Source organism: Propithecus coquereli, unplaced genomic scaffold, assembly GCF_000956105.1.
Source record: "Propithecus coquereli isolate 6110/MARCELLA unplaced genomic scaffold, Pcoq_1.0 Scaffold477, whole genome shotgun sequence".
In the NCBI taxonomy this organism is placed as follows: Eukaryota; Metazoa; Chordata; class Mammalia; order Primates; family Indriidae; genus Propithecus; species Propithecus coquereli.
This window is the reverse complement of record NW_012150585.1, coordinates 599,819-623,063: the sequence shown is the minus strand read 5'-3', so window position 1 is coordinate 623,063 and position 23,245 is coordinate 599,819. Positions and strand designations below refer to the sequence as shown.

The window sequence follows — 23,245 nt, the reverse complement described above, 5'->3', positions numbered from 1 at the left end:
ATGGAGGCATTAAAAAAATTTCCAAGCAAGTTTTCTGAAACTTACTTTGATTGAATTAGTTTACAGCACATATTGACCCTGAACCTATCTCCTTGATCAGGAGAATGATGTGCTAGAGCCAGTTCCTCTGACCCTCAAGGGCCAATTAAGTGCATCCCTTCCTAATTCAGCATTCAGGGACTTTATCTTTGTAGCTTGAAAACAAACATGGTCGGTGTATTTGCACCACAGAAATTGTCCAACTCTACATATCTGGGCTTTTTTTGGAGGGGTGGGGGGTAAAACTTTTCAGCTGTTTACCAGGAGACTACTGGATGTAATGATCGATTTAGGCCAGGGTAGGTCAGCTTCAGCTGGAGGTACAATCAGTTGCTAGTTATTTTCAGTTTGCTTCCCTCCCACCAGATTCATTCATTTTTTTTTCCCTCTGTTCTTCTTTACTCTCTGGAAAACTGACTCTACAGACTGTCATTCAGGCTCTCTTCCTCTGGCTTCCAGTTAGGTTTGGCCAATGGGAGCCATTGTTAGGAGACTAAGAGGGCAGGAGGAGAGAGAGGCAGGCATTTCTTCCCTGCTCCCTCCCTGTCTTAGCGCATTGGTCTGTAGTGCCTATATCCCTCTAAGACTATAGCTCCCACTCTCACCAGGATCCACTAACACCATTTTTTCCCTTTGCCCTTTTGGGCCTGGGGTTGGCAAAGGCTTTGTGCCTTTATTGGTTCCCTTGACCCTGGGAAAAGTGACCCATATACTTTTCAAAATCTCAGCTGATTGTGCCTTTGATTTCCTGCCTGGACCCTGATCGATAGGCTCATTTTCCCTCTTGCTTGTGGTCTACATGGGAAGGGATAGATATGGTAGCCATCCAGAGAAAATCTTGCTATTGTTAGGAAAGGAGATGAGGGGAAATGGATATTGAGCTGGCAACAAACAAATGTTTACTACATTCAATTTGAGGTTCTGTGGTGGTGATGTTCAAGTGGATATATCCAGTAACATTTGAACACTCAGAGGCAGGTCGTGGCTAGCAATATAGATTGGGAAATCATTAGCCTATTAGTGGTTGCTAAATCTATTTTTAATTATTATGGGTATATAATAGTTGTGTATCTTTATAGGGTACATGTGATGTTTTGATGTTTTGATACAGGCATACAATGTGAATTAATCAAATCTAAGTAATTGGGGTATCCATCACCTCTGGCAGTGGTTGCTAAATCTATAAAAGTGGATAGGATTGTCCAAGGAGAACATGTAGAATGGCCATGGGCTTAGGATGGAGCTCTAAGGAATACCGGTGTTTAAAGGATGTGTAGGAAAGGAGAAGCCCTTGAAAGAGATTTTCTTGGAACTGTGAGAGATGTGGAGTTTGTGTGTGTGTGTGTGTAATACAATCAGTGTGGAGAGTTGGTTGGAGGGAGACTAAGGAGATTCTGATTTATAACTCTAACACAGATCTCTTCTTTGCTCTAAATCAGGGGTTGGCAAATCTTTTCCATAAAGGACCAGAAAGTAAATAATTTTAGGCTTAGTGGGCCACATGGTCTCTGTTGCAACTACTCAATTCTGCAAAAAGTACAAAAGCAGCCATAGGCAATACTTAAACAAATGAACATGAGGTGTTCTAATAAAACTTTATTTACAAAAAGATGATGTACATTTTTTTTAGCTGTTTGCCAGGAGACCGCTGGATGTAATGATCTTTTTAGGCCAATCTGGTTACTGGCAGAGCTGAGAGTAGAGTCAGTTGCTAGTTATTTTTAGTTTGCTCTCCTCCCACCAGATCCCTTTGCTTCCATTTGGCCTGTGGGCTGTAGTTTTCTGACCCGTACCCTAAACCAACTGCTTTCTTGTCATTAACCCTTGGGTATCACAAAGGCATGTTAACCTCATCCAGAATCAAACTCATGTTCCCCTGCCAAGCCTGGTACTTTTCTAGTTTTCCCTCCCTCAGTGAATGGCATCACCAAGTAAGTAACCTGGGAGTCATCCTTGACACCTCCCTTTTCCAACATTCCACATCTGCTCTATCACCAATGCTTGTTGATTTTACTTTGTAAGTATTGTTGCCTTCTTAGTTCTCTCCATGTCCACTGTCACCGTCACCAACTTAGTGCAAGCTTCCCTTCTTTCTCACTCGACTATTGTAGCAGCCTCCTAAGTAATCTCCCCATATTCACTCTTGACTCCTAAGTGTCTTCCCTAAAGTGATATTTTAAAAATGCAAATTTCATCCTGTCTCTTCTCACATTTAAGTACTTTCCAGACTTCCTATTACCCTAAGGATAAAAACCCAAATCTCTAAGGTCCTGTCTTATTGGTTCCTGTTTACCTCCTAGCTGTATCTTATTCTACTCTCTGTCTCTCTTTCATGCTGTGTTGCAGCCTTACTGCTTTTTAGTTCCTTGACTGACTGACCTTCCTGGCGCAGGACCTTTGCATATGCTATATTCTCTGCCTGGAATGCTCTCCTTCTCCTCACTTGTTACCCTTCCTTCAGATCTTAGCTCAAAAGTAACTTTCGGGGAAGCATTCATTAACCATACCCCTCTCCCCCACCGTCATAGGTGCAGTTCTCATAGTCGCTCTCTATGTCCTTCCTTCATAGTCGTTATCAGGGTTTGTAATTGTGCAATGGTCTTTATGGTTATTTGTCTTTATGGCTATTTAATTAATATATCAAACTTCTGCTGTATTCAAGCATACAAGGGGGCATATTTATTTTGCTTGCATTCAATCCCAAACCCAGAGTGTGGCACAAAACAGATAACAAATGTATGTTTGAAGAATAAGTGAATGAATGAGAGTATTGTCATGTAAGCCTTGAGATAGAGAAGTTCAAGGGTGAAGTAGTCACAGCTACATAGGGGTCCAATAACATAAGGCTAGAAAAGCGTCTATTGGAGATTTCATTCCTTGGATTTTGCAGTTTTAAGATATGTGATGCCCTTTACCAGAAGTGGTAGTGGAGTCCAGTTGTCCTGTAGAGTCCAAAAGTGAATGGGAAGGGAGGAAATGGAGACCTCAGGTAGAGACCACTATTTCACAAACTTGGCTTAGAAAAGACAGAGAAGGCAGTAGTTGGCAGCTAGAATAGTATTACAGGGCTAAGGAAAGGTTGTTTTTTAAAAATTGCTATTTGTTTTTAGGGATAGGGGAGACTTCTGTGTGTTCAGAGGCCAAGGGGAGAGAGAGCCCCTCCTGAAGGGGAGCGGTTGGAGACTAGAGAGGATTTTTCTGCTGAAGCAGGGCTTGGAGGGGCGGATCGGGGCCAGAGCGAAGAGGTTGGCCTTGCATGGGAAAAGGGACATCACATCCTTTCAGGCTGGAAGTAAGGATGGGTGCAGGTGCAGGAAGCTGTATAGCTGCGCAGTTTGTATGGCCTCAAGTTTCTTGAAGAAGTAAAAGGTGACATTTTCTACTGAGAATGAGGGGTTCAGAGGTTGCATAGACTAAAAGAGAATGACAAGAGCTTGAGGAATCACCAAATGGAAGCTCAGCAAGACCAGTTAAAGATTTGCCAGGCCTCCTTGAGGACTTGGCTGTGGGTGACATTCACGAATTTCCGATGGTAACTTTCTGTGCAGTTGTGTGAATTTTCTCCTTCAGGGTATACGAGCCCAGCCTAGGAGCAGTCGTCTAGAGCTGAGCACTGCCTGAACCGGTGCGGTGGAAAGAGGAGTGTAGGGGAGTTAAGAGTGTTGAAATACTGTAACAAAGGTGATAGGAAGAGAGTGGGTGGCTAATGAGCACACTTTGTTCTTATACTGGAATTTTTGGTGACCTGTCCACCTTTTTCCCTTCTCAGTCCCTCTCTGCCTGTTCCCCTCCCTCTGAACTTTTGCTCTTAATGTGCTTGCATTTAATGGAGGAAATAGCTTTTAAAAATTAGGTGCAATCGATTAGCTTTTAAAAATTAGGTGCATATGTGCTTGAGTAACATTGTGTACTTAGGAGAAGAAAGAGCAAAGAACTGTATCAGGGAATTTGGGAAGGCTGAGTCACAAAGGGGGCCGATATCTGAGCTGAAATTTGAAGGTGTATGAGCACCAGGGCTGTGCTGTGGTGGGGAACAACCCAGGCAGGATTGGTAGGGATGGGAAGGACCTTCCAGACAAAGCCATATTCAAAGAAAGTCACAGTGGCATGAAAGGACACAGTACATTTGCAAAATGGAAGGCCATTCCAGGCATAGTGAAGGAAATGGGATGGGTAGGTGGGCTGAGTGGCAGAAGTTAGGAGCCACATTGTCACTGTTTGGATTTTATTTCATAGCCCAGTAGGGAATTATCCAAGGCTTTTGAATATGTAGTGTTTATAATAGCTAACATTTATTGAAAGTTTTTATTCCAGGTGCTGTGTTAAGCTTTCACATGTTATCTTTTTAAATTACAGTGGATCTTCACAGTGATCCAAGGAGGTAGGTCTTGTTCCCATTTACCAAGTGAGGAAATTGAAGCTTGAACAGGCTAGGTAACTGTGATAGAGGTCTCACAGTCAAGATGTAGCTGAGCTAGAACTCAAGTGCAGGTCTGGCAAATTCTAAATCTGTACTTTAAATCTCTTTAAATTCGCTTCCACCTTCCAGTTTTTAGAGCTGGATCTTGAGTGATGAATAATGATTTTTTTTTTTTTTTTCACATCGATGGCTTAGGAGTGAGGGCTTAAGAGAATGGGGACTGGGGGATAAAGACTTTTCAGGCAGAGGAACAGCATTTGGAAAGACATAGAAGGAATGACAAGGTTAGCATGGCAAAGTCAGAAAGGCTGTGATGGATGAACCAGAAATAATCCTTGTCTTTGGGATGGGTCAGATTCTTATGAGTTCTTATTAGTGAGCTCAGTCTTGGGATCCTCCTTTTAAGAGGAATGTGAACAGACTAGATTATCTAGACAGGAGCTGGAAAAAATAATGCAAAGCAGGCAGAGGTAAAGGCAGTAGAACTAATGACTCATAACTGCCAGAGACAGGAAAGGTTGAAAGAGTGTAGGCAGAACTGAAGAGGTGGCAATGATGATGATGCTATCTAACATGCATTGAGAACTTACTCTGGGTAAGGAAACTGAAGAAGTACAGTAATTTGCTAAGGCTGCAGAGCCAGCAGGTGATGGGGCTGGGATTTGAATCCAGACCCCCTGGCTTAGGGGGCTGTGTGCTCAATCACTACACCATCCTGTCTGTGCCAGAGGGACTACTGGTTTTCAGAACAGTGGGTGGGTTTGCTCTTTTCTGAAACCTTGCTGCTCTGTTTGCTTTTGGCAACAGAAGTCACCAGAAGAATCGTGGCTTACTGAGGTGGATAGGAAACAGGAAAAACAAAGCGCTGGTGACTTAATTTCCTAAATTATGGCTCCTTAGTAGAAGATAAGTTTCTGTTTACTGTTCTCTGAAAGCAGAAAGGATTGGTCAGAAGAAAGTACCAGCGACACAGGAAAGCGACTCCCAATGCTGGGAGCTACTTGAGGTCCAAGTGAGTCCTTGGCTTCGCACAAGAAAGAATTCAGGAGCGAGCCAACGGTATAAAGTGAAAGCGAGATTTATTCGGACACTGTAGAAAATCTACTGCACAGACAGAGTAGAGGCAAGTTGTCCTTGCAGAAGAGAACCTGCCACCCCCCCACCCCCCCACCACGCCCCGCTTTCCTGTTGCCCCTCTATTTAAGCTGTGGCTTAATTAACAAGGGGAGGAATATTCGTGGCAGGGGCGGTGTTTTCCTGGAATCAGGGCCACACCCTCTATTCCTCCACCATCTTGGTTCTAACCGGTTGGAACTTGCCCTGCCTCCATCCTCCATCAGGGCAATTTGAAGCTTTGTTTTGAGACTTTCTGACTCAGTTAGGCAATGCTGCAGCAATGCCCAAAGCAGTGCCTAAAGCAGTACCTGCCAGTTGCCTATCTCACCAGCTCTTTTGGGAAAAATAGAGTGTCAAGTTGGATATATGAGTGGTTTTGGAAACAGTAAATCTGGAGACTTACTTTTAAATGCTCTAGAGAAGGTTTAAAAATGATGTCTTATTTTTACATCATAGAATACATTGACTTACTCTGTTTTCCTTCCCATAATTTAATGGATGAGGGATTCATTAACCACCTTTAAGAAAGTGAGAAACCCTATAAAGATATACAACTATTATGTACGCATAATCATTATAAATTAAAAATTAAAACAAAGAGGAAAACTAGATAGAACCTTGGGGCAGTTTAAAACAATTCCTTGAAAAAACTTTTGCCATTCTTATTTTCTATTCTCATTTTGCTGGTGATCGAGGCAGTGGTAGCTTCATGTTGCAACCATGCTGTACTTAGGGTTAGTCCCTTAGACTTGCGGTCCCCAAGCCCCGGACCTGGGACTGGTACTGGTCCGTGGCCTGTTAGGAACCTGGCCACGTCACTGCCTGAGCTCCAACTCCCGCCCCTCTCCCCTCACCCCCCCACCCCCAACTCCTCCCCTGGAAAAATTCCTCCCCATGGAAAAATTGTCTTCCGTGAAACTTAGGAACCTGGCCACACAGCAGGAGTAAAGCTTGATCTGTATTTAAAACTGCTCCCCATCACCATGCCCCCCTTCCCTGCCTCATCCATGGAAAAATTGTCTTCTGTTAAACTGGTCCCTGGAGCCAAAAAGGTTGGGGACTGCTGCCTTAGATGACAAAAGCTGACAAATTTCCAAGTGTGTGTGTGGGTGGGTGTATGTGTCTGGGGGAGGTAGAAGAGGGTGGGTGATGTTGCCTTTTAGCTTGCTGTGGGCAGACCCACTTGTTTGTACTTAACTGAACCACAGTCTGTATTTGGAAAAATGCTGGTATGACCAGGTTTTAAATTTCTATCCAAGCATTCAGTCTGTGATTTATGATTGCAAAATGATAAAAATATTGTCCTTGATTAATGCATATATCAGCTCCTTGTTCCTTGTGGGCTTGCCTCAGAAATATTTATTTCTCTGGCTTTTTGGTAAGACTCCTAAAAATGATAAATAGCATCTCTGTATTGTTCACTTACATCTGTATATTCCACCCAAATGAATGCATTTTAAGTGTTTGGGCTTGCTTTTATTAGGTGTCTATATCGTCCTTTCCTTGGAGATTAAAGCAGATGCCCATGTCCGAGGTTACGTTGGAGAAAAGATCAAGTTGAAGTGTACCTTCAAGTCGACTTCAGCTGTCACTGACAAGCTTACCATAGACTGGACGTACCGCGCTCCCAGCAGCAGTCGCACGGAATCAGTAAGTGTGTGCTTTTCAGAAAGTTTCTTTGAGTTTCCTGTGGTCAACAGTTGCGAAATTCTTTTATTGGAAGTCACGTGAGGCTTTCTCACCTTAGAGTAGAAGATGGGTTTCAATTTAAAGAGCAGGAGATGAGCTTGTACCCTATGTGACATTTTTTTGGTCATGTATGGCTTTTTATTCTTCTATGTAAGTATCTTGCAAATAAGCTGTAGAAAAAAGTTGTCAGAAACTCAGAGGAAATGTGGTTTAATTTTGTTTCCTCTTTGTCATTTCTTTACACGGTTTCATAGATTCATTTTTAGATTTGATGTGCTAAAAAGGGCACCTCCAGGACTGTTAGATAGGAAAATCATATAGATCCCAATCACAGATATCCTTTCTCTTAAGGCTGCTCATTTTCTGTTATAAGTTGTCTCAGTGGGTGTGTCTGTTTGTATATCTGTGCTCTGTAGATTTATCTTGGCATCTTCTCCTGTGTGTAAACATCTGCATTGATTTATACAGCTGCTTTTGAAGGAAATGGAGGCACCTTGGGTTGGCGTCAGATGTTGTTGGTGACAGATGGTCTTGCAATATACTTTAGTCACGCATATAAAACACATTTATGGTCCACATCCCATTGTGGGTATCTAATTGAAGATTACAATGCTATAAAAAACTCTTTCTCTTTATGCTTCCAGCAGTATCCTTAGCTCAGGACAGATGTTATTCAAGAATGTGAATGTCATAGCTGTATATAAGATCGTATTTTTAAAAGTAACCTTCATTTATTTATCCTGTTTCCTTCTTGGAAAAAACTTTCTCTTTGATTGTACTGTATAAGCTTTGAATTCTCTTTTAGGAGCCATTACGGGATGCCACAGACCTTGGAGCTAGGTAGGCGAGTCCAGTGAAGGAAGCTGGGTTGTATTCATGGTCCCTTTTTCTTTAGGCTTGAAATAGTTCACTTTATTCTGAGTGGTCAGGAAACTATGGCCTTATTTGGCTCTGCCTCCTTGGTCCAAAGTAGGACACAGCAAGCACTGGGGAGCTCGCTGTGTCAGAAACCTTAAATGCAAACAACAGTTCTCTTCTAGTGCTGCTCTCGGTGAGGCTGGTCGGAGAATCAGCAAACTCACCCGAGTTGGAGCTAAAGTCACATAACACGATGTTGCAGTTATGTGGTTCGTCAGTCAGGATTCTGTCAGATTAATCAATTAGCAAGGACTTGAGTATCAAGAATTTAACATGAAACTTGTAGGTTAGATTCATCTTAGAGATACACAACAGGCTTTGTTTTGTCAACAAGGAGTTTCAGACTCTTTTACACTGATGCTGATCATCATTCTTTACCTTCCTCTTTGGAACAATCGTCATATATATTATTTCTTATTATCTGTATTTACCACAAGAAAGTAAGTTCTGCGAGAGTAGGGACTGTGCCTGTGTGGCTGCCACTATATCCTTTTGCTTAACACAGTGCCTAGCACATTATGGGTATGTATCAAATATTTGTTGAATGAATTCATGAACAACTCAACCAATAAGTGATTCAGCATCTTCTCTGGGAAGTGGCTCTTCAAAATTGAGCAATTCAGTGGTTATAAATGCCTGGGTTCTTAAATGGGAAGGTCCCAAGTAAACAAAGAAAGAGGAAAGGCTGTATCTTGCATAAGAGAGAAAAGTCATTGTATTGTATACCTGCCCAGCCTACCTCCAGATATAATTAGGTGCTTTTGGTGATGAAGTGTCTGAGGTCACCAAGTCTGAAGCAGCTTTGTTTTAATTCAACATACATGCATTGCGTATTTATCATGCATTTGACTTAGGGTTTATATTAATTGCCAAGGTAGATCACCTGAGAAAGACTGAATTGTATTATATACCCTCTTGGTGATTCTGAGAATAAACAAAATCTCCCATTTGACACTTACTAGTTGTGTATCTTTGAGTAACTCACTTAGGTTTTGTTTTGGGCTTTGTTTCCTTTTCTACGAATTTGGAATAATCATACCTGCCTCATGTAGTTCAGTGTTGTTATGCGGCTCAAGTGAGTAGACGTGTGGAAGTCACTGCAGACTCTGAAGTGCTGTACAAATAGCAGATGTTACTTTAAAACAAGGTTTCCCCACCTTGGCACTGTTGACCTTTGGAGCCAGATGACTCTTGTTGTGGGGAGTTGTCCTCTGCATTGTAGGACAGTAGATGCCAGAAACTCACCTCCCCGGTTGTGACAACCAAAAATGTCTCCAGGTATTTCCAGATGTCTCCTGGAGAGTGAAGCTGCCTCTTGGTGAGAACTAGTGCTTTAGGACTTCAGGGAGAACACAGAAGAGACTCAAGCGTTAGGATCCCAGGATTCTCTCATCAGGCCTTTTTCTGATACCAGTTTTATTGAGCTATCTTTTTACCTGTAGGATGGAGGTGGAAAAAGCATTAAAAAATTGCCCAAATGAAAAAAAAATGACGATACAGTTGTATTTTATTTTGGACCTGCTTAGCTTTACTTTTTCATTGCATTCTTCGAATTAACTTTTTCTGTCATGGTGTTGCTTTCTTAGATTTTTCATTACCAGTCTTTCCAGTACCCAAGCACAGCTGGCACATTTCGGGATCGGATTTCCTGGGTTGGAAATGTATACAAAGGGGATGCATCTATAAGCATAAGCAACCCTACCATAAAGGACAATGGGACATTCAGCTGTGCTGTGAAGAATCCCCCAGATGTGCACCACAATATTCCCATGACAGAGCTAACAGTCACAGAAAGGGGTAAGCTACCTGCCCACAACCTTCTTCCGCAGTGCTCTGTGTCTACTAGGGTGCTTTCTGGAGAGCTCAGCGATAAGCAAAGCTATCTATCTTTGTAAGCCAGTTGGGTCATTGGATCATTGTGTCAAAATAATTTTTCTGCCATCCTGATATGTCTGTTAGGATAAATTTTTTATTTTTATTTTGAAAACTGAATTTTATCTTCAAATATTGTCATAGTTTTTCCATTATCCCTTTTTCATTTTAACTTTAGGTGACCTAATGTCTTGCGGAATGTATGGCAAACCCCTGAGTAAATGTAGGGTTGTCGTCTCTGTGAAATAGACGTCATTCCAGTTTCCCGGCTTTGAGACAGTGTTCTTGTCTATGTCTTGGAAGGACATCCCTCTCATGATGGGAGGTAGTGCATTGCTTTTATGCTGCGAAGAGCAGTAGATTCCTTTTAGCGTGAAACAGGAGGCACATAGGTTAAGGACTGACCTTTTTTTCTGCATTATTCCCTGGTGGCTATTAAGTGGTCATTCTAGTGCTTAATTGGATTTGAACCAAAGATTTAGAGATACATTATGCTTCATTATAGATGTCTTGTCATTTCTTGAGTCTTTTTCAAGTTTTCCTCCCTCCCTCCATCCTACCCTCTCTGCCTGTCTCCCTCCCTCCCTTCCTTTACTCTTTGTCTTCCTCCTTCCCTCCCTCCCTTCCTCCCTCTCTCCCTCTCTTTGTCTCTCTCTCTCCCTGCCTTCTTTTTTTTTTTTTAAAGACAGTAACTCATAGGTTTCAAAGACATGGGCACATTCGTACTGCTGGCAGGAATAGAAACTGATACAGTTTCTAGAAGACAGTTTGTTAGTATGAATCAAGTGCCTTTAAAGGATATGCCCTTTGATCCAGTAATTCCATTTTAAATTTTATCTTAAAGAAGTAGAGCTAAACATGAAGATTTATGTACAAGGATATTATCTTCCTAATATGACTTATAGATTCAAAGAATTTGAGACAACATGAATGTCCAGCATTAGGGGATTGATTCAATAAATTATTCAATATGGTAGAATGATACGCAGCCATTAAAATCACATCTGGAAGGCATCATTAAAATATTTATCATATCGTAAGTTAAAAAGGAGGTTAAAAATGGTATGTAAAATATGATCCATACTTCCAAAAATATACACCCCACCCCCACATGCAGACCCACACCCAATACCCCTTGAGAGAAGATTGAACAGGTAGATACCAAAGTGACATTCTTGGGTAGTGGGATTGTGAGTTAACTTTTATTCTTCATTGTACTTTTGTGTTCTTCTACCCTTTTCACAATGAATACATTCCTTCTGTAATCAGAAGAAATATGAATGCAGAAGTGGAACCTGGCTCATGTTGCAGGAAGCACTTTGGCACGTCCCTCTCCTTCACCTTCTGTCTCTCCACTCCCAGGTTTTGGCACCATGCTCTCCTCTGTGGCCCTCCTTTCCATCCTCGTCTTTGTGCCCTCAGCAGTGGTGGTGGTTCTGCTGCTGGTGAGAATGGGGCGGAAGGCCGCCAGGCTCAAGAAGAGGAGCAAGTCTGGCTATAAGAAGTCGTCTATTGAGGTTTCAGATGAGTAAGTACAGCCGGTGCCCTAAGCAGTCAGCCTATTTCCTCTTCAGAGCCCTGCTTTGTGGACAGTACCCAGACCCCTACATCCACGCCTTCCTTACTTCCAGGACACATTTAGTTCTGCTGGTGAAATTTCCTTTTAAAGAGACTAGTTCTGCCAAGGAGTAAGAAAAACGAAGGTTGAAAGTGAAACTTGTGGATATTAATTTGGAGAGAGATGGAGGAGTTGATAGTGTGGTTCTAGTCTTCCACTTTGGAAATCAAATTATACAATGTCATGGTTCTGAATATAAATTCTGAAGTAGATATTTCATTCTTTCAAGATTAAAAGGAAATTTCAACTCAGTTATTTTCCCTTTCTCTTTGTTTTTGGCATTGAGCTGGTATCTCCTGACAGAAAATGCCTAAGCAATGAGAGAGGCTTTTTTTTTTTCTTTTTCTTTCTTCTTTTTTGAGACAAAGTCTCACTCTGTTGCCCGGCCTAGAGTGCCGTGGCGTCAGCCTAGCTCACAGCAACCTCAAACTCCTAGGCTCAAGCGATCCTTCTGCCTCAGCCTCCCGAGTAGCTGGGACTACAGGCACACGCCACCACCCCCGTCTAACTTTTTTCTATTTTTAGTTGTCTGGCTAATTTCTTTCTATTTATAGTAGAGACGGGGTCTCACTCTTGCTCAGGCTGGTCTCGAACTCCTGACCTCAAGCCATCCTCCTGCCTTGGACTCCCAGAGTGCTAGGATTACAGGCATGAGCCACCATGCCCGGCCTAGAGAGCCTTTAAGAATAGCTGTGGAGGGCAAAAAAAGATTTGAATAAGCAGGATCTATTTTCGTTCAGCATATGTTCTGAAGGGAGAGGCTAAATGGATCGTGGTATCAGAAGGATTTATTGAACGTCGTTCTGCCAGTGAGCAGGGATGATCCAGTGTATTCCCTAAAAACAAACGTACTTAAAATAGTAGCAAAAATCTACATAAAACCCCTGTTTGTTCTCCATTGTTTATATCGGGTTTTTAATCTGGGGAGGAAAGGTTTACGGTGAGAGATTGCAAAATTTTTTTCTCTGTGTGTGTGTATGTGTGTGTGTGTGTGTGTGTGTGTGTACGGCCATTAATTTAATGGAGAGAGTGCCCTGTACCCTTTACGAGGAATCTGTGGCCTGAAAAAGGTGAACAACTCGTGATAAAAATACTAATGTCTATTTCTAAACATGGTTCACAAAACTTTTACGATCTTATCCTAAGTCACATTGTTTCCTGACATTTCTTTTTGTTCACTCCACATTCTAGTTACAGTGAGCTTATTTTTCCCCCTAAACATACTATACTTATTCAAATCTTTCCCCCCACCACCATACTTTTCTCTTGGCTGGAATGCCCTCATGCCCTCTCTTGCTTGCCTGGAAACTCTTTCTTATCCTTCAGCACGAGCTGAAATAGCCCCTTCTCTTGAGTTTCCCCAAGTCCTCCAGGGAGAATTAGTACTCCCTGCTCTTTGCTGCCACAGCGGCTTGACTTTAACTCTATTAAAACATTTATCCCATTGTATTATAATGTACTGGTTAAATTTTAACAGGTCTCCCATCCCAGGAGATTGTGAGCTCTTCACAGGCCCAAGTTTATCTATCCCTTTAGCTCCAGCCTAGCACAGTGCCTCAGACATTGTCGGTGCTCAGTACCTTTCTGAAGGAATGAATATGACTGGCTCCTGTTTATCGAGCACTTACTATGTGCTGGGCACTATGGTCTGTGTTTCACACGTGTTTATTTTTTACTTACTCCTAACAACTATGCTTTAAGGGTAGGTAGTAATATCTGCATTTTAGAGATGAGGAAACAGGCTCCTGGAACTTAAGTAATTTGCCCAGTCACCTAGCTACTAAGTGGCAGAACTGGAATCTAAAACCAAAACTGTTTATGCTATAATGAGGATAGTGATGATTCAGATTTGGTTTGTCCTCTTTCTACAGCACTGACCAGGAGGAAGAAGATGCGTGCATGGGAAGGCTTTGTGTCCGTTGTGCTGAGTGCCTGGTAAGTCCATGCCATTCCTTCTGTTTACTGTTGATATCTCACTTTCCTGCTTGCTTAAGGGGATTGATCCTTTGCCCTCCAAGGCAGCAGAGGATATGCAGGTAGCTCTAAGCAAGGTATGAGCCAATGTCTTCCCCTAAAGCATTTTGGTATCAGGGGACCCCTACTAGTTCTAACCATGACTTTGTTTTCTGTCTCATGGGCATAGAGTGGTATTCTTAGGTTAGGGAAGGGGGCTGTGTAGAGCAGCAGTCTATGCTGGTTGACAAAAAATCCTGAAAGAGGAATGTCCTCTGCCACTGAATTCATACCAGGAAACTTCGACTGGCTAGACCCAGACCCTGAATTTAACTTTTCTGCTAAGCTTTGGTATTTCCAGGGAGTTAGAGTGATATAACTTTTTAGGTAACTTGATATCTTTTATCAATAAGAAATACCATAAGGCCAAAAAGGCCCACGTTTTGACTTAAATCTCCAAAAGGCTATCATCCCTCCCCCTTTGAGCACCTGCTGTGACTAATAGGCTGGTGTGGCTGTCCTGGGATCCTAGAAGGAGGAAAGACTCTCTGATGTGGTGACGTTGGAAACAGGTCAAAAGCAACTTATGATCTAATATGAAATATACCTGTCATTGCAGGGTTTGAACTTGAGCCCCCTTTGTACTTACTGCCAAGCTCAGCACTGGCCAGATGACCCCAGCCCAATTACTCGTTGCAATGTTCTTTGTTTCTTTTTCTCTCATGCACTTGAGCATCGTAGGTAAGATGAGAGAAAGGTTGATAGTGCCAGTGGAGAGGGCCTAATACCAACCCTTTGGGGTTTGAATATTTTGATAACACAAAACAAGTTAATGTTCATATGGCTATTATTCACATTTCAGACATTAATTCATCCAATGGTTATTTATTGAGCATCTAACATGTGCCGTAGTCACTATTCTAGGTACTTAGGAAGCAGCAGTGAACAAAACTGACAAAAATGTCTACCCTCAAAGAACTTAACATTCTTTGCCTGGAATACTCTTTCTCATCTTTTAAGAACCAGTTGAAATGTCACCTTCTCTTAAATTGGAGTACAAGTACTAACTAAATTTTTAAAAATAAGTAAAATGTATAGTATTAATATATCAGATGGTGCTTTATGCTATGGAGAAAAATAAAACAAAGGGGGAAGGGATGGCTGGGTAGAGGGGGTGTGATATTAAATAGGATGGTTAGGGACCTCAGTGAGATGAGATTTGAGCAAGCGGCTAAAAGAAGCAAGCCATATGGTTATTGTGGAAGAGTATTCCAGGAAGAAGAAATGGCAGGTGCAAAGGCTTTGAGGAGGGAGCCCATGATTGGCATGTTCTAGAAATAGCAAGAAGGCAGTGTGGCAGGAATGAAGAGAGCAAGTCAAAGAACAGTGTTTGTTGAAATCAGAGCGGTAATGCAGCATCTAGATGTTATAGACCCTTATAGAAGATTGTAATGAGCTGGGCCTGTATTCTGAATGAAGTGGAGTCCATTGGAGGGTTTGAGAAGAGAAGCACTGTGAACTGATGTGTATTTTAAAAGTATTACTCTGGCTTTTGTGTTGAGAATGAGGGGTAAGGGACAATGGCAGAGACAGAGAGCCCAATTAGGAGGTGTTTGCAATAATCCAGGTGGGAGAAGATGCTGGTGTTTTGGACCAGGATGGTGGTGTTGGTGTTGGTAGACGTGGTAAGAATTGGTTGTAGGTAAAGACAGAAGGATTTACTGATGTTGCATGTATATGTGAAAAAATGAGAGGAGTCAAGGATAATTCCAAGATTCTTCACCTGCGCCCACTGGTAGAAGGGAGTTGCCACTTTCTAATATGTGGAATTCTGTGATGGAACGAGTTTTAAGAGGAAGATCAGGAGTTGGATTTGGACATGCTAAGTTTGAAATACTTATTAAACTTCCAAGTGGACATGTGGAGTAGGCAATTGCGGATGCGGAATTCAGAAGAGCGGTTCAGACTGGAGGTATAAATGTAGGAGCCATTAGCAGGTAGAGACTGATAGAGACATTTCCACCAAGGAAATGAGCATAGATAGAGAAGAGGTCAAAAGACTGAGCCTGGAGCTCTCCAAGGTTTCTAGGATGGGGAGATGAAGAGGAATTAGTGAAGGAGACTGAGAAGGAATGGTCAGTGAGTTAGGAGGAAAATGAGGGGAGTTTGGTATTCTGGGAGCCAAGTGAAGAGTTTCAAGGAAAAGACAGTGATTAACCGTCAGTTGCTGCTGAGTCAGGTGAAGTAAAATGAGAGCTGAGAATGGATTACTGCATGATCTGGTGATGTGGAGGTCACTGGTGACCTTGGCAGAAGGAGCTTCAGTGGAGTAGTAGAGATGAAAGCCTGACTGGGGGAGGGTCAAGAAAGATTGCGAAAGATACTTTGGAGACAGTGGGTATAAACAGCTCTTCCAGAGTTTTGCTGTGGAGAGATGCAGAGACATAGAGTGATAGGCAGAGGGAAGTGTGTATCAAGAGTTGCTTTTCTAAAATGGGAGAAATTGAGCATATTTGTATGCTAATGGGAATGGTCCAGTAAAGAAGGAAAAATTGATGCTGCAGGAGAGAGAGGGGAGGATTGTTGGGGGGCGACACCAGGCTCTAGCACACAAGAGAAGATGGCCTTAGACAAAGGAGGTGAGAGTGCCTAAGAAAAGTGGGGAAGGCCAAGTAGATGGGCCCAGATGCGTATGAGTGGGCAGAAATGGTGGTGGAGCTTGTGCGAATTCTCTACCGACCGCTTCTCTGTTCTCAGTGATGGGAGAAAGCAAGGCCATCGGCTGAGAATGATGGGAGGAGGAGGTGCTGGACGTTTGGGGAAAGAGAAAAGATATGAAATAGTCATCTAGGAGAACAGGAGAATGAATGGACTAGAGAAATGTGGTATGCCAGGTAGAGCTAATGGCCCACTTGAAGTTAGAAATAATGAATATGAGTTCGACTAAGAATAATGGTAATAGGAGATGATCTTGAATGAGTGCTTATGAAGTACCAGGCACAGTGCTAAGTTATTTACATATATTGTCTCATTTAATTCTCGTAACAGTTCTATGAGATGTATTTCCATTATCCCCATCTTATAGATGAGGAAATTGAGGCTTAAAGAAGTTAAATAACTTTACCTAAGGTCACACAGCCAGCAAGAGGTGGAACTAAGAGATGGACTGACTCCTAGCCTAAACTCTTAACCGAAATCCTGCACTTTCTGTTGTAGACAGACACCCTTTTTTGTGTGTTGAGGTTTTAAAAAATATTCACCAAGGAAAAGGAAACTGCTAGGGCTTCAAAGCAGAAATTTTCCCAGTACACACTGATTATATTGAGGTCCTGTGTTGCTTCATGGGAATTTAGATGTGATGAGCCAGTGGCATTTCACTGTCGTTGTCTCCCCAAGCCAACTTCCATTTGGAGGATCCTAACGTGTGGTCTTCGCCTAAATGCTGACTGTGCTATTGTACTTCACATACACACCACACCTACTGTTCTTTCCCCTCCAGGATTCAGACTATGAAGAGACATATTGATGAAAGTCTGCATGATATAAGAAGAATCACATAACAACAGAAAACAGCCCATTCCATTGGCAGCCAAAGCCTGTCAGAGAAGTAAAGCTGGCCTGGACAGCAGTGATGGAGGATCCTGGAGGTCATCAGTAAAGACTTTAGGAACCTTTTTTTTTTTTTAAAACAGGGCTAGAATGTAGTGGTGTCATCATAGCTCACTGCAACCTCAAACTCCTCGGCTAAAGTGATCCTTCTGCTTCAGCCTCCTGAGTAACTGGGACTACAGGCATGCACCACCATGCCCAGCTAATTTTTAAATTTTTTGTACAGATGGGGGTCTTGCTATGTTGCTCAGGCTGGTCTCAAACTCCTGGCCTCAAGCAATACTTCTGCCTGGCCTCCCAAAGTGCTAGGATTATAGACGTGAGCCACTGTACCCAGCAGGAATCATTTATTTATTGAAGAAATGTTCTTGTATTTATAAACTGTTCAAAAACTCTCAGAAGAGACCCATGACTTCCCCTTTAAATAAGTTATGCTCTGACTGAATGAAGTTGCTCTTTTTCTGAGCAAAAAGATAATTTTTGGTTCTCCTTTGCTCCTGGATGTATTATATATTTTCTTCCAATTATTTGAAGGAGAATTCTAAATGTTTGCCACACTACCGATGCCAAAATAATTTTTTTTTTTTGATAAAGTGGAGCTTGTAGCCTCTGGATGTGCTACTGAACAAAATGTTTGTTTGCAATAGGTGTTCTTTGTTTTTTGCTCCATGTACATTTTCAATTGTGAGTTAGTATAAAACATATACTCATTGGTTTAATGGTCTCATCCTCAATTGTATTTGGATGACTTGGAGTGTATAACCTTAACACATTGACTGCCATGTGAGTTGTATTTAACTCAGGCTAGTTTTGAGCCAGGGGCTGCATGAAGCAAAACCCTGCAGTTGGTTCATGAAAGTCTTACTTGTTGATGTTCTTATTGTTATGATTAATATTGACAGACAATTTAATTCTAAAAATGTGGATTGCATTGCATATAACTCACGCACAGAAAACAATAAAAAATAACCAATTAGGATCGTTTTATTTTAATAAAACACCATGGTCCCAGGGGAAAAAATTTTTTTTCTAGTGTGGCAGTCAATGTGTTAATTTCCTTAGAGTTGTTAGAATCAGGAGTCATTGATTTGCTTTGACTAGGTTTTTAAAGTATTAAATAAATGTCATCAATTTACAATTAGGGAAAGGAATGGTGAGGTAGAGAAATTCTTTTCTCTTGTCTTGTTATGTGCAATTTGGGCCAAGGAATCTTTGTTATTTTACTTTCTTATAGCTGAAAAATTTGCGGTTTCCTTTTTCACTTTTCAGGCAAAAAAAACTCTTCAAAAGGTTTTTAGTGGGGGCTTATGGAATACTTTAGCAATTAAATCATCTTTTTACTTGTTCTTCAAAACTTTTTTTTTTTATTTCTAAAACGTACCAGCTATGAGTAAACTATGGTATGTGCAAGCTGTTTTTACATAATGTTTGAGATGAGGAAGTGAGGTTGTATATAACCTATACTTCTCCCTTCTGTTCTCTCAATACTTACAATAGGCTCCTTCATTCTGCTATGTTAACCTAGTTCAAATTTTAATTTCTATAGGATTTTCTGTAAGCCATTAAGACACATGTATGACATGTCAGGAGGGATTGACAGTGTATACTTAACTAGTCCTCTGTAATAGTGATAGGGTTCACATCTCGATTGTGAGAGACAAAAATTACCCCATCTCCCATCTTTATTTTTTCAACAGATGGTCCCTTTCTACGGTTCTTCATTAGGTGGCTCAAGAGGTTTCCATATTACAGCATTATAGACTATATGTGTTATTTTAAGAATCACTTTTCTTTTATACTTTTTGCCAAGATCCAATTTTTAAAATTTGGGTTGTTAGATCTTGTCTCGTAGATTTGGCCTGGCCTCTTTGCTAACCCAGTCCAGAGATTAGAGAATCTGGTTAGTTGATAGACATTGTGATTTACCTCTGCTCACATAGGGAAGCAGAGGAGGCAAAGACAGGACTGGCAGTTTACATTTCCAGTGGTTAGACCTCACAGTTCTTCGGGCCCCTTGCGATATATGTGGTTGTCTGAGGCCAATCTAACACAACCAGTGCCGACACCTGAACCGAGAGAAGAAAACAATTTGAGCAATGAGAGTAAATAATGTGGGCTCTCAGAGATTTGAAGATAGAGATCGAATTGTGAGGGTGACTTTTTGTGGGTCCTTGTTTCTTTGAGAAAAAGATATTCCAGGAACCCATTGAAAGCCACATCCCATGAATTTAGGGACCGGTTTTGGCCAGGCCTTCTGGTAATTTCCTCACAGGTGTGCTGTGAAGATTAGTGCAGTCTGGTATGTTGGTCATTTTAGGTAAATGGTGCTCTCTGGATACTCAGCCATGTTATTTGGTAGCCTTAATCATGATTCGAACCGGTCCCTTCCTTTTTAAAAGACGGAACAATAGAGTCTTTCATGATAAGGGAGTAAGCTGATAACTTATTAACGGTTTCTTCCATGGGTTTGTGGTCACATCCCAGTCATAGGCTGACGTCAGTTTCCTTCTTGATCCCTTATATTGGGGTTTGGGTTACAGTTTTTTTCTTCAAAGGAGAGCAAAGCAGTGTGTGGACACTTGCATTCCTAAAGGATGGAAGGAAGATAGAGTGGTGTTTTGTTTGTTTGTTTAATCTACTGTTTTAATATCTTCTAAGGTGCTATTCTCTCTTTTTCTTTCTTTTTGCTACTCCATGAGTTCTTGTCATGCCATATGGAGATCAGCCTTGTCTAGAAAGGGAATTTAATTCATAAGGGGTTAAAAGCCTTTCAGAATTTTTCTTTGGCTGCTGAAGTCTTTACGTTTGGTTACATTACCTTGTGAGTTTTATGCATTAGGCTCTTAATTCTGTTACAAAATGTGAGCTTGTAAAGTGCTTTGTGTTTCTCATGTGACCTGTTACTTCGGACTGCTTGGGGAACATCTTAGTCCTCTGCAGCTTCTGACTTGGACACTGATACTGCAAGAGGGAAGAGGAATTTTTAAAAAATTTTGTTTAAAAAAATTCCGGAGGCCAAATCCTGAATATGAAAGTTCTCCTGTGTCGCTGAGTTATGGTTCTAAAGGGAAGCTGTAAGAAGACCCTTAAGGAGTGGAACAAGACTGTTATTTAATTGCACAACTCAAAGCTTTGCTGCCAGAAGAGCCAGCTCCGTTCCTTTGACACCAGTGTTGGACTGCTAACTGCTGCATCTCGTTGACTTTTTTGTTTTTTGTAGGAGGGTTTGCGCTGTTGGGCCATGTACACAGACATTGTAACTCTTGTATTTTCACTACAGTTAATAAAACTTCCTTGCATCTTCTGGCTACCTTTTGATGTATATGTATTTACATATACGATGGGGGTTGTCATGTGAAAGAGAGGGGAGATTGTGGTTTTCAGCATCACCCAAGCAGTCACGTCTGAGCTGTACCCCAGCAAGAACCTGCGTAGATTTGGTGGTATGCTGGAGCCAGCACACACATAGAGATAGCTGATTACAGGTTGAGTATCCCTAATCTGAAAATCCAAACTCTGAAATGCTCTGAAATCCCCAACTTTTCCAGTGACAACATGACACTGAAAGGAATTGCTTGTTGGAGCATTTCAGAGTTTGGATTTTCAGATTAGGAATACTGAACTGTTATGTACTCTGCAAATATCCCAAAATCTGAAAACATCTGAAATCTGAAACACTTCTGATTCCAAGCATTTTGGATAAGGGATACTCAACCTGTATTAAATTTTTAGGAGTTTTGTGAGTTAATTGTTAAACTGTTAATAGCTCAAAATAGGCCATGATGGGAATATTTACATGGAAATTGCTGGTTTACCAGCATGCCACTTCTCAAGGACACTGCAGCATAATCCTTGAGGACAGCAAACATTCAACAGTTTTTCAAATGATACAGGCAAGTTCCATATGACTAGTCTGTCCATGCCTATGTCTAGCCAGCATTGAAGGCATGCACATTGAGAACACTTACTTTGAAGTGGTGACTTAAGACTGAGTGATATCATGAACTGAAGAAGCCGTGACTTCTTATCTAGGATGTCCAAGTCATCCAAGGGTTTCTCTAGGGGGAATAAATTGCTGGATGTATTCTGGAAATGCTGATGTCATACAGAGGAAATCTATGCGTCTAGTCATGAGTTAGAGGACGGGGCAGGCGTCTTTGGAAGCAGGGATTGGGTGGTTGCCTGGCTATATTGTACCTCTACATTGAGACAAAAAATAAGAGAGGTTCCTATATTTTAAACACAGAGCCAGATGTTTTGTGTTAATCTTGAATGTATTGTATTTTGTTTGCATGATGCTGACTTCTTTCTCAGCAAATGTTTGTCTGATGCCATTCGAGACCCTACCCTCAGAGAGCTTGCAATCGAGAAGGGGAGATGATACCTGCAGAGGTCTGGAGCGTGAGGCTTGCCCCAGTAAGTTGAATTTGCTACTTCTTTTTAGAATGAAAGTATAAATAAAATTGGGTAATGGGGCCAGACCACTGAAACGAGAACCTCCATTTCGAGGTTCCTGTTTGCGTCTCTGCAGCCACCTCAGAAGGCACGCATTCGGTTTGCTCTGAGCCTGACCGAGGGTGCAGGCAGAAGGCTCTGCAGCTGGGCTTGGGAACTGCAACTGTGGAAGATTTCAGCGCTTTGTCCCTCCTGGGCACTCTTCATCGTGGCAAGTCATTGCTTTTATTTCTTAAACCATTATTTGGACTTTGGGTCTCACTGAGAGGAAGGCTGGTTCTGAAGGCTGGGTCTCACTCAGAGGAAGACTGCTTTCATGGGCAATCCTTTAGGACTGTGAGAGCACAATCTCTGCAGGGGGACTGTCACAAGGTGGTCTGTGGGTGCAGTTTTAGTTTCTACAGTATAGAGTAACTATGTTAAAGAAGGAGAGGAAAGAGGAGCCGGGTTTGCTCATAGTAAGAGTACGTGATGAAAGGATGATGAGGCTTTAGCTTTTAAGTCTACTGTGGCTTTCGGTAGAGCTGTGACTGGCTGTCCTCGAGCTCATGGAAGAACCTGTTTCTTCACTGTGTTCCTTTTTTATTTTTAGATGAGACTATTTTGTTTTATTTTTAAATAAGTTCTATTGCATATGTTCAAGGTATAAAACATGATGTTATGGGTACATATAGATAATAAAAAGCAGATTGACATAGCCATCATCTCACATAGTTACTCCGCTGTTTTCCTTCTCCGCATTCTAGACAAGCCAATATTTAACGTTTAGAAGCCAGGAACGTAAGTCTCCCAAGAGAACCAGGCTGTTGTCCATACTTGTTACACCTTGACAACAGCCCTGACCTCAGGAAAGACCAATTCAGGGGTGGGGAACCTGCGGCCTTGGGGCCACATGTGGCCTTCTGGATCCTTGAGTGTGGACTTTTGACTGAATCCAAATTTTATAGAACAAATCCTTTTAATAAAGGATTCCCCTACATTATTTTTTAAATTTAATTGACACATTAATTGTACATATGGGGTACATAGTGATGTTTCATTACATACAATGTGTATTAATCAAATCAAGGTAATTAGCATATCCATCATCTCAAATAGTTATCATTTCTTTGTTTCGGAAATGTTCAATATCCTCCTTCTAGCTACCTCCTATCTAACTGTAATTTTGTATCTTTTAACAAGTCTCTCCCTACCCCCCTGCCCCCACAGCCTCTAGTATCCTATGTTGTATTTTTTTTACTTCTGGGAGATCAACTTTTTTTAGCTTTCACATATGAGTGAGACATACAGTGTTTAACTTTTTGTTCCTGGCTTATTTCACTTAGCAGAATGTCCTCTAGTCCCATCCACATTGCCATGAATGGCAGGATATCATTCTTTTTTAGTGGCTGAATAATATTCCATTGTATGTGTATATATATACCACATTTTCTTTATCCAGTCTTTTGTTGGTGGACACTTGGGTTGATTCCGTATCTCGGCTATTATGAATGCTGCTGCAATAAACATGGGGTGCAGAGGTCTCTTTGCTATACTGATTTCCTTTCCTTTGGATA

At 41.5% G+C, this 23,245-nt stretch overlaps 1 protein-coding gene across 1 annotated transcript in view; it reads left to right on the top strand.

Annotated features, from left to right (window-relative positions):
* The window catches only part of MPZL3 (myelin protein zero-like 3), a 20,080-nt gene extending 2,776 nt beyond the window's left edge, over positions 1–17,304 (top strand). Inside the window, exons 2-6 of the mRNA XM_012655445.1 lie at positions 7,059–7,225; positions 9,769–9,979; positions 11,417–11,582; positions 13,544–13,607; positions 17,125–17,304. Coding sequence (XP_012510899.1) covers positions 7,059–7,225; positions 9,769–9,979; positions 11,417–11,582; positions 13,544–13,607; positions 17,125–17,151 — 635 coding nt within the window. The 3' untranslated portion in view covers positions 17,152–17,304. The remainder of the gene's footprint in view (positions 1–7,058; positions 7,226–9,768; positions 9,980–11,416; positions 11,583–13,543; positions 13,608–17,124) is intronic.
* The last annotated feature ends 5,941 nt before the right edge of the window (positions 17,305–23,245 follow it).